The sequence below is a fragment of the Schistocerca gregaria genome, chromosome 4 (assembly GCF_023897955.1).
Source record: "Schistocerca gregaria isolate iqSchGreg1 chromosome 4, iqSchGreg1.2, whole genome shotgun sequence".
NCBI classification, from domain to species: domain Eukaryota; kingdom Metazoa; phylum Arthropoda; class Insecta; order Orthoptera; family Acrididae; genus Schistocerca; species Schistocerca gregaria.
In genome coordinates, this window is record NC_064923.1 from 204,644,553 (window position 1) to 204,655,243 (window position 10,691).

Genomic DNA, 10,691 nt, shown 5'->3' on the forward strand with positions numbered 1-10,691 from the left:
GGATTAAGATTGGGTGATTTTGTGGGCCACTTAAAGTACAATAGGGCACTTGAGTGTGAGTGAACCAGGAATGTATGCGTAGAGCCCTGTGAACACAGCTATTGTCATCTACAAAGACATGAATATCCACAGCATATTCATAATGAAGATGTGGAAGAAAGAGCAACACTTAGTCACCAAGAATATGGAAACAAACAACCTATTTCACATTCATTGCAACCTGAATGAGTTGGCCCCAGTCATGGTATGGAAAACAGACCCAAACGTCCAAAGAACCACCTACAGCGTGAAATACAACCTCCACATACTGCAGGTTAAACACTTCACTGCACTGCCAGAGCTTCGAACACCTTCCACCATTTCCACCTACACACCTCCGGTCAACTACTGTCTTGCTTGGCCTAATGAAAACATGCAGCTTTAGATGCCCTTTGACCAATGACCTATTACAATAGACCTGATTCACAATATCCATTGTGTGCAGTTCCCTTTGCAATGTACACATGAAAACTGGTTGAGATGGGCTTGTTTCCACTGGCAGCACAAATTCTTGTGAAGTCTGAAACAAGTTTTCATTGACAAGGCATGAACACTCATCATTAGAATCTTTGTATGACTACTGTTTGTACAAAGTGTTACATGGCTGCAAATGAAACACCATTCTCTGTTCACAAATTAAAGAGTCTGCATTGATACACCAAAAAATCAGGCAACTTTACTCATGGTGGAGTAATAAACAGTTCCAAACACAATAGCTCCCTTCTGCCATTCTGTTACATATCCACATTGAACCATCTTAGTGTCTTGATTCTGTGCAACCTTCTGGCTCATACACACCACTTCACTGCCATGACTGACTGTTGCCAGTGGTTGAAGGTAACATGACTGTTTTGTACTGGTCTGCAACCTCTACAGTGCTCCGAGACAACCAATGTGCTCCTTTCAAGAGGTGGAAAATATTTCATTATAAATAAATATGTAAAAAGAAACATAGGACACAAAAGATAATCTAATGTTACAACATCACTGATTATTTTAAAATATTCCCGAAGGCAATAGTTTCTGATTAATTGATTCTAGTTCATCATTGGTCAGGATAAATGTAGCCTGTTCAGTTGAAAGCCTTTCTGAAATCCAAGCTGTTTTTTTTCTGAGTACACTATGTTTTTTTATCAAGCCTATTGTACATACCTTTTCAATATTTTTTTAGAATACTGACAACAGTGGGATGAATTGGTAGCTCTTCACTGTTTGTTTTTTGGGTGGGGTGACTTTACAGCATGTTTGCATCAATGTGGGATAGTAATACCATGAAATGATTAATTTCATAAGTAACTTGCTGCATTGCAAACTTCTGAACATTTCTTTATTTTCTACTGTTTTCATCATGACCATGTGAATATTTATTTTTCAGATACTCGTAGTTGATAACATTGGAAACTTTTGAAGGAGATTTAGAATGAAGTTTAATTTTATCAAACTAATTTTGGAAAGGTTTTTGAGAAAACACTGCCATCAGCCATTTTTATTTCTTAGATGTATATTATCTCCATCATATTAAATAGGAAAAAGATTTGATGGAAGAATTCCATAGAGGCAGGTTGCTATTTTTCATATTTAATCATTTACATCCTCCATCTTTGTCAGAGAAAATGTTCGGTCTTGAAAATGATAACTTTTGATGTTTCATAGTTATCCTACTTTTTGGCCCAAGAAGATGGATATACCTAAGGCAGCCATTAGTATAGCTATATCCTTGTTTTCCGTTTCTTGAAGTACAGAGGCATAGCTGTACTAATGACTGCCTTGAAGTGTACTGTTTCAGAGGAATTGATGCATCATTAAAAATTCTAAAAATCCGCATTGTGAATACAAATAGGTACTTAAATAATTAACAAACTACAAAATGAAAAAGAATTTCCAGGGAAATAAAAGGACACACAGCCAGACAAGACCAACTAATCCAGTTTAGTTCTTATGACTTGATATATCTTGAAACTGACCAACTCATTTGTATAATTAAATGGAAATTTTTGAGACTTGCACCCCCTTCCCCTTAGTGGAAAAGTTTATGTACACACCCAAGGATCAATAACTTCATCTTGAAAAATTTAAGTGCACTTGCAGTTTGTATATTGTCTGTATAAAGCTAACTTATCTAGCAATGATGACAGTGATAAAAAAATTGAACCACGACACTTTTTTTAAAATATGTATTTTAATAGTCTCAGTTGTGAATTACCACAAATGTTCGCTAGTTTTGATGCCATGCAAAATACCACTGAGTGGTGTTACAAGTCTAGTACAGTGCTATGCCTTTTATTTTACAGCTTATGCCATAGATCTTTAGTAGACCTTTCAGAACTCGTGATTAATCGGATATAATTTTAAGGATTTTAAATTTTAAATATTACTCAAAATAGACCCTTTTCAATATTTATTTTTATTTCTATACATCTGAAGATGATCATTAATTGAATGAAACTAGTAATCATTTATGATAACTTGCAACTGAGATAAGGGAAATAAATACTTTAAGAATGTCTCATGTCAAAATGTTGTTTGTTATCAAGGACACTTTCATCAATAGTGGTATGTATGTTGTTGGAGGTACAATCAGTGGTATTCTGTGTAACCTGTGGTGTCTGTGCAGGCCACAGCTTTAGTGGGGAGCAGGGTCTGGTAACAGGCTGGGGTGTAACAAAACCGTTGGGCCAGCCATCATCGCAGCTGCGTGAAGTGACAGTGCCCATCATGGCCAACTCAGAGTGCCGGAAGACTGCATATGGCCAGCAGCGCATCACTGAAAACATGATGTGTGCTGGATACCCAGAGGGCAAGAAGGATTCCTGCCAGGTATGGGTCTGTCTCAGTGTGAGCTTAGTTCCAGAAATAATTAAGCTGAAGCAGGCAAAATCCCTTACCTGTGAATCTTCATAACTATAAAGCAAAATGTCTACATGTTAATTGTGTTCATCAAAATCATATGTTGAGGAACAGATGTTGTGCAGTAAGGTAGCTAAGTGCCACATATTATTTGCATTTTCCTAGTGTGTGTGTGTGTGTGTGTGTGTGTGTGTGTGTGTGTGTGTGTGTGTGTGTGTGTGTGTGTGTGTGTGTGAACATGAACACAGTGACACACTCTCTCTCAGTACACTCACTAAAAAAGAGTGGTATAAAATGGGACTAAAAGTGCAGGAGATGAGTTAACATTGTATGGATATGTTGCTCACCACAGATTAGTTTGGTATATGTGAATGTAGACTTTCCCAGTGTATACTGCTGATGAAATCTTTTTGGGCTTCCATCTGGGTAGCTGCATTGAAGATCCTTGATGTTTTGATGAGTGTCATTCCCATCATCTTCTGGCACCAGTAGATGATGAGAATGACATTCATCAAAACGTCGTGGTTTTTCGATGGAGCTACCCGGATGGAAGCCTGAGAAGATTTCATTAGTTTGGTATAGTTGATCCTTGCATGTAAATGACCAAATTAGGCTAATTATGGAACGATCTTTGCACAAGTTGTATACATGTAACGGATCAGCACACGAAACAGTGGATCTCAGTGAATATGTAGCTGAAGAAGTCAGCCTAACATTGATTTTTTGTGGGTTCCGCATGGTTCATACTGTCACAATGCATCTGTTAACCACTATTCAAAACTTTAAGTTATTGTGTGGTATTTACGATGGATTATATTTTTTTGTGTGTGAAAGCTGCTCACCAAATGGAAGACGTGCTGTGCATTCTGTGGATGTCAGAATAAATTTTCTGTCCGTTTTCCTTGCCTACAAGTAAGATTTTGTTAGAAGTAACAGTACATGGAAAAAACTGTAAATGAGACTGGGTACCTGTCTTTCACATTACAGTATAATTATTTGGAGTTCAGTCTTCATGGTAAGCTTTCTACCAAATACATCTCAGTTCAAGAGGTGTTATTAGTAACTACAAACTGGGCTATGAGCCCAAACCTAGTGAGCTAGCATTGGTTTACAGTTTTTCTCGGCATTTTCAGTTCCTTAGCAGATGATACATTAATAGGCCCATGGGTTCACTCTTAATTACATTGAGAAGTGGCGTAGTGGAAAGCTTGTGAAATCTCATTATTTTCAAATGGTAATTTTATATTCAATGTCATGTTTAGCAAAATATAATAACCATACTCATTTTTATTTCATTGTAATTCAACATTCTACATTTTATTTCCAAAAATTACAAAGTTTATAGAAGATACAAAGATATTTTGCACTTCCCAAAATATAATATGCTACAAAAATCGTTCATCAATAATAGGAAACACTATAATTAGTGGTTTTGCTTACAGGGAGACAGTGGCGGACCTCTACATATCAAGAATGATACGCTGCATCACCTCGTTGGTGAGTTGTTAGACTATCACTTTTCAATTACAATAAGCTGTTGCAAACTGCTACTGCTCTTCTAGCACCTTCAACCACAATTAACTGACCAAAATAGTATTAGTAGTTACTGACATTGCTGCATCTCTGTTTCAGGAGTGGTGTCTTGGGGTGAAGGCTGTGCACAGCCAAATTATCCAGGAGTGTATACTCGGGTCAATAGGTACATCACTTGGATTACCAGGAACACAGTGGATAGCTGTTTCTGCAGTTAATAATAAAAAGCTGCTACAAGAATGTTTAACATTATTACAAATAATTAATAATGGTATAATGCAAAATGTGACACGTCCAAATTGGAAAGACACTTGTAACCTTATGGTTATGATTTATTCCTGTGTTATTTTCAACAAATATTTTGCTTTCCATAGAAAATGATGGTGAAGAAATAAAATATCACAGTTACATGTTTCTGCCTGATGTATGTTACATAATAACATAACTGTTGGAGAAACATATTCACACTATCCTTTATGTTAAAGTGAAATGTTAGGTCTGTAAAGTTCTGAATCACATTTCTGACAGTACATACAACAGAGAAAAATGTTGGTGTTAGCAAAGCCTCAGCTTATTCCTTCATCGTATTTAAACTGAACTTCTGCTACCTGAATATTTGATTATACTCTCCCTGATGAGATGATTATCTTTGTTCTAGTCCACTTCATCAGACCATAATCACTTTAGCTAATTGTTATTGACTTATATTAACAACATAATTTCTAAAGGGATACTGATGTGTAAGTAGGATCCAGAACCTTAAAAAATCATTTTGTGCACCCTTGGGAATATCAACGCACTTCCAGTAATGTGTACTACTGAGGGAGGGTGGGGTATATTATGCCCACCAAAAGAAAAAAAAACTATAAACGTACAAATGTAATGGGTTTTTGTTCACTTTTTAAAGAGATATTGATGTGTAAATAAAGTCCTAAATCTGAAAATATTGAATACAGTTGTCATTTGTAAAAGTGACATCTACTACTACAACCTAAAGTTTTTGGTTAAGTTTAACTGAAAAATTTGAATGTTTATAGAATCTGATAAACGAACTCTTTAAAGCAAATAGTTTTTCAAAATTTTAAAATGGAAAATAATGAATTAGATTACACTATTTTAAAAATATGAACATAATGTACCACCCACCTTGGTATTCTGAGGGGTAACCGTCAGTGGCCAGAAATAGTCATGTTAATGCATATGGTCCTGAAATGGATAACAGTTGTATGCAGCATATATTTAAATATGTGAGTAAAAAAATTGTTTCTTTATAATTTTTTGTGGTGTATGTGCTGCCTTTTAGAGGAAGATATGCATTTGTTGTGCATATGAGTAAATACAGGTATATTTTATTCTGTATAGTGTTACATTTACATATAAATCTGTTGTGTAAAATATTTATATCTTTACCGGTAGTGTTAACTTTTAGGTTTCCAACTTGAGCCACTCTTAAGGATACATAGTAATGTTGAATGCAGAGCTGTTTTTAAAGTACAACAAGAAACTGCAATTTATTTTCATAACACAGCAACTAATCCTCTCAAAATACTATAGTAAGACAGTATACCATTAATTATAGTGAGGCACCAAATCAAGTCATATCACTTCAGTGCAAAATAGAAAAATTGTGAGAGCAATAAGATGGAAGTAGTGCCTAGAGTTTTAAGTGCATAACAGATGTCAGTCCTCCAAAACAGGCCTCAAACAGAAATTTAACACATCAGATTGTTTCAAGATACATTCAATAACACATCTGTTTCAGTAAATTTAGTCTTAATGGAGTATCTTCTGGTCCACAGAATGAGTCAAAATGTACACTACTGTTAACAGATTACTGACCTTAATGTCCAATATGGTGTCTTCTCTGTAGATCAGTTGGTGAGTGGATACTGGTAAATTGTTTTAAATGTTAAGGCAGCACTGTTGATATGTACATTGTAGTCAGTGCACATTCATTTACATGAACACATACATGATAGTCAGCTTGTAGCTCACATTGTTAATTACTGTTTATAGAATTATGTTAGTAGCCTACATAGTCTTCAAGAAGTTTAACTTACTTATAAAAGTAACTGTATGAATCATAGTTTTTTAGCCATAGCTAATGAGATATAACAGCTGTAACTAGACAGAAATTAACTTTTGTAATAGATTAGAAGTGTCTTCTAATGGCTCAGCCCACTGTGTCTGATTAAAAACTTGTAAAAGAAATTTTATACAAATAAATTACAAAATATTAAAACATTGATCACTTACAGTTTCAATAACAATGTAAAGGCAAAAATTTGAGGTAATACTTATACAGTTTTTAGAAATGAAGTTATTTGGTTTAGTTATTGGCTGTTCATTCTTTAAATGGCTCTAATACTGGGTTCTACTTTCGGGAGTGTGATTCTTATGAGAAAAACATTTTCCATTATTATTATTTCTTAAACAATAAAACACACAAAAATAAGCTTTAAAAAGAGAGGTATCAATCCTGAAACAAATACACAATAGCAGGGGCAGCAAATGATTATGAAATCTTAAACACTGAATATTTCTTTAAGTGAAATGCTTGTATATAAAATATTTATATCATTGTAGTCAATCAAATTATACTTTCAACAATAAAGACTAAAAGATATTTATGTTATATTGTACATGAACAACTTGTAAGTCATTAAAGATAGTCAGCAAACATTATTTGTCACAAAGGTAGTGTCTACTTTATATTAAGATATGTATAATGATTTTAGTGCCTCCCTGTGATATTTGCTTTATACTTTATGATTTTGTTTCAAGACTAAACAAATATGCTTCATTAATTGAAAATATCTATTTTTGATAAAGTAAGTTTGCCACTGTTTATTCATCATCAACACTTTCATGTTTTCCCTCTGTTTCACATTTAAATGGATGAAAAGTAATGTGAAAATTATCAAAGTTTCTTTGGGCAGAGGGATAATCAAAAATCCACAATGTGGGGAAGAGGTTATAGATCAATTATTGATTGTGCCTTAGTGAACGGAACACAGAGGACTAGTATGAGATGTAAGATTACATAGAGGTAGCAATATCAAGATGGATCATTTCCTGGTGATTGCCAAGGTAAACCTCTTAACTAGTATGAGGAGCAAAGTCAAAGTTGAAGTTTCCAAAATCTGCCTTCTGTAACAATACAGTGTAAGGGATCTTCTTCAACAGTGACTTCCGCATTATTTACAAAGTAAATTTACAGAAAATAGTACAAAGACAAAGAGGGAAAACACAAAACCATGTGGGATCCATGTGGCGATGGAGTCAATAAGAAAGACAAAGCAATTTAGAAAGAGAAAGGGTATCAAAATATAGAATGAACATACAGCAAATGCCGTTAAACAGAAATAAAAACTTTACATACAAATCTACAATACAAAATAAGCAAAGTGCAGTATAGTGAAAAATAAACCAGTGCTAAAAAAGTAATGTGAAAGTCCATAGAAAAATCATGAAATAAATCAATACCAAACATTGAAACACTGGAAATGACCTCCACGATATACAAGAGATGGCTTATAACTCCTGAAACCATTTAACAAACAGGAGAAAGGTTTTGCAGAATTAAATGTAACAGACAAAGCAACTTTCATATAACACTATTATGAGAAGGAATGTTGCTGTGCACCATATAGCAGAGATGCTGAGTCACAGATAGGCACAACAAAAAGACTCACAATTAAAGCTTTCAGCCAAGGCCTTCATCAACAATAGACTCACATATGCACACAGAGGCACATACTCATGCAAACGCAACTCTCTCTCTCTCTCTCTCTCTCTCTCTCTCTCTCTCTCTCTCTCTCTCTCTCTCTCTCACACACACACACACACACACACACACACACACACACACACACACACACACGACTGCAGTCTCAGGCAACTGAAACCACACTACAAGAAGCAGCACCAGTGCATGATGGGTACGGTGACTGGGTGGGGGTGAGGAAAAGGCTGGGGTGAGAATAGGAGGGATAGTATGGGGGGGGGGGGGGGTGGCAGACAGTGAAGTGAAATGCTGCAGGTTAGGCAGAGGGCAAGGGAGAAGGGGGTAGGGGGAGGGGGGCGGAAGTAGCAGAAAAGGAGAGAAATAAAGAGACTGGGTGTGGTGGTGGAATGACAGCTGCATAGTGCTGGAATGGGAACAAAGAAGAGGTCGGATGGGTGAGGACAGTGAGTAATGAAGGTTAAGGCCAGGAGGACTATGGGAACATAGGATGTATCGCAAGGAAAGTTCCCACCTCCACACTTCAGAAAAGATGGTATTTGTGGGAAGGATCCATATGCCAAAGGCTGTGAATCAGTCACTGAAATGAAGGATATTGTGTTTTGGCAGCATGTTCAGCAACAGGGTGGTCCACTTGTTTCTTGGCCACAGTTTGTCGGTGGCCATACATGCGGTCAGACAGCTTGTTGGTTGTCACACCTACATAGAATTCAGCACAGGGGTTGCAGCTTAGCTTGTAAATTACATGACTAGTTTCACAGGTAGCACTGCCTTTGATGGGATAGGTGATGTCAGCGACCGGACTGGAGTAGGTGGTGGTGAGAGGACATATGGGACAGGTCTTTCATCTAGGTCTATTACAGAGGTATGAGCCATGAGATAAGGGATTGGGAGCAGGGGCTGACTTTCATATAACTCTATCAAGCATTATAAATTGAAAACAATGATAATATTGAATGAATTAAGATTGCCCAGGAAAAAGAACAAGATGATAAAATAAACCAAGAAGACAATCTTATTTTAACACTAATTTCCGTCAGTTCTTGGTAGAACAACATTATAATAAATGAAAAACACCAGTTTGCTTTTGTTCTACAATACTTTAAAAGACAATCTTACATTGGGGGGACATACAAGAAGCTTCAAAGTAGATAAAGAATAGAAAAGCAGCAAGATCTGATAAAGTTAATTCAGAATTTATTTATTGCAGAGGATTTATTTTAGAACTGAGGCTGTTCCATCTATTAAATAAATTTCTAAAATGAAAGATGATACCTGGCCCTTGGAGAATGGTAAAAGTAATATCACTATATAAAAAAGAAAATAGAGGAATAAGGCTGTAGGGCACTGGCCATAAATTATATCCATGAATAATTACCAACAGACTGAAAAGAGTGGCTGACACCCTCTTGCTGGAAGAGCAAAATTGTCTTAGATAAGGATGATCATGCGGTGTAATGTTACTGTAGTGCAGCTGATAACTGGAAAGATATGAGGACATAATTTGGAGACTCATATTGCATTTGTAGACTGTGAAAAAGTCTTCAACACAGTGAAAAGGAATATGCTGTGCAGTACAATGGAGAAGCAAAGGTACTGTAAAAATCTGATGAAAGTGATAAAAAAAGTTGTATTTGTATAATGAAATCTTAATTAATGAAGCAAAGAGAAAACAGAACCAGTAGCAATTATGGTAAAAAAGAAATTCAACAAGGTTGCAGTTTCTCACTCAGTTTCTTTGAGGAACATTTTTAAAACCGACAAACTGCAGGGGTAGTTCCCTGACTGGAAATTGAGGGAGAAAGATTCTATGAACATGTGCCCAAAAATGTATTGTTGCTACAGTAGATGGCCCTGATGAATGAAAGTTCATATGACCATGTGTCATATATTACTTATGTGTGGCAGACTGTGTGATTGATGTAGTGTATTGTAAGCAGAAGTGTTTGTGTATCATGGATTCTTTCAGACTGACAGATGTGGAAGGAGGCAGTGGGCTGTGCATACACTAGATCTGGAGGACCAGGTCCTAAAGGATATTGAGACAAAACCTAGACCAAGTTCCAGGCAGGTGGTCTGCCAGCATATGTGTCCCGCATAACAACCCCTACTATCCCTGTCACTTGCAACAAGTGCAAGGATTATCAGCAGCGGGGGTCTCGCTATGAGATGGGTTTTGTCTATGGTTTTTGCATCTGGCCATCACAATTTGGGATTTCTGGCATCATTCCTCTCTACTGATAAACCATTCTGCTGCTTACAGTATGCTGCATCAGTCACAGCCTGTAACACATAAAGATCACACAGGATTTGGTCAGAGGAACTTGCAATTGACAGTGCCTTCTAACATGGCAATAATGCATTCCCACACACATGTTTATAGGACCTTTTTTTCCTCCATTTCCAATCAGGAATCTGTCCCTGCAGTCTGGTAGTTCTACTAACATTCACACTGTGTGCCTATTTTTGACACTGTTAGAGAATGGAAAAATGGAAACAAGAAGTTAACCCAGCAATAAAATTAATT

The 10,691-nt window shown here is 36.2% G+C and overlaps 1 protein-coding gene across 1 annotated transcript in view; it reads left to right on the top strand.

The window, feature by feature from the left end:
* LOC126267655 (trypsin-1-like) overlaps nucleotides 1-7,233 on the top strand; it is a 41,751-nt gene extending 34,518 nt beyond the window's left edge. Inside the window, exons 6-8 of the mRNA XM_049972955.1 lie at nucleotides 2,654-2,856; nucleotides 4,329-4,383; nucleotides 4,519-7,233. Of these exons, the coding sequence (XP_049828912.1) occupies nucleotides 2,654-2,856; nucleotides 4,329-4,383; nucleotides 4,519-4,637 (377 nt within the window). The 3' untranslated portion in view covers nucleotides 4,638-7,233. The remainder of the gene's footprint in view (nucleotides 1-2,653; nucleotides 2,857-4,328; nucleotides 4,384-4,518) is intronic.
* The last annotated feature ends 3,458 nt before the right edge of the window (nucleotides 7,234-10,691 follow it).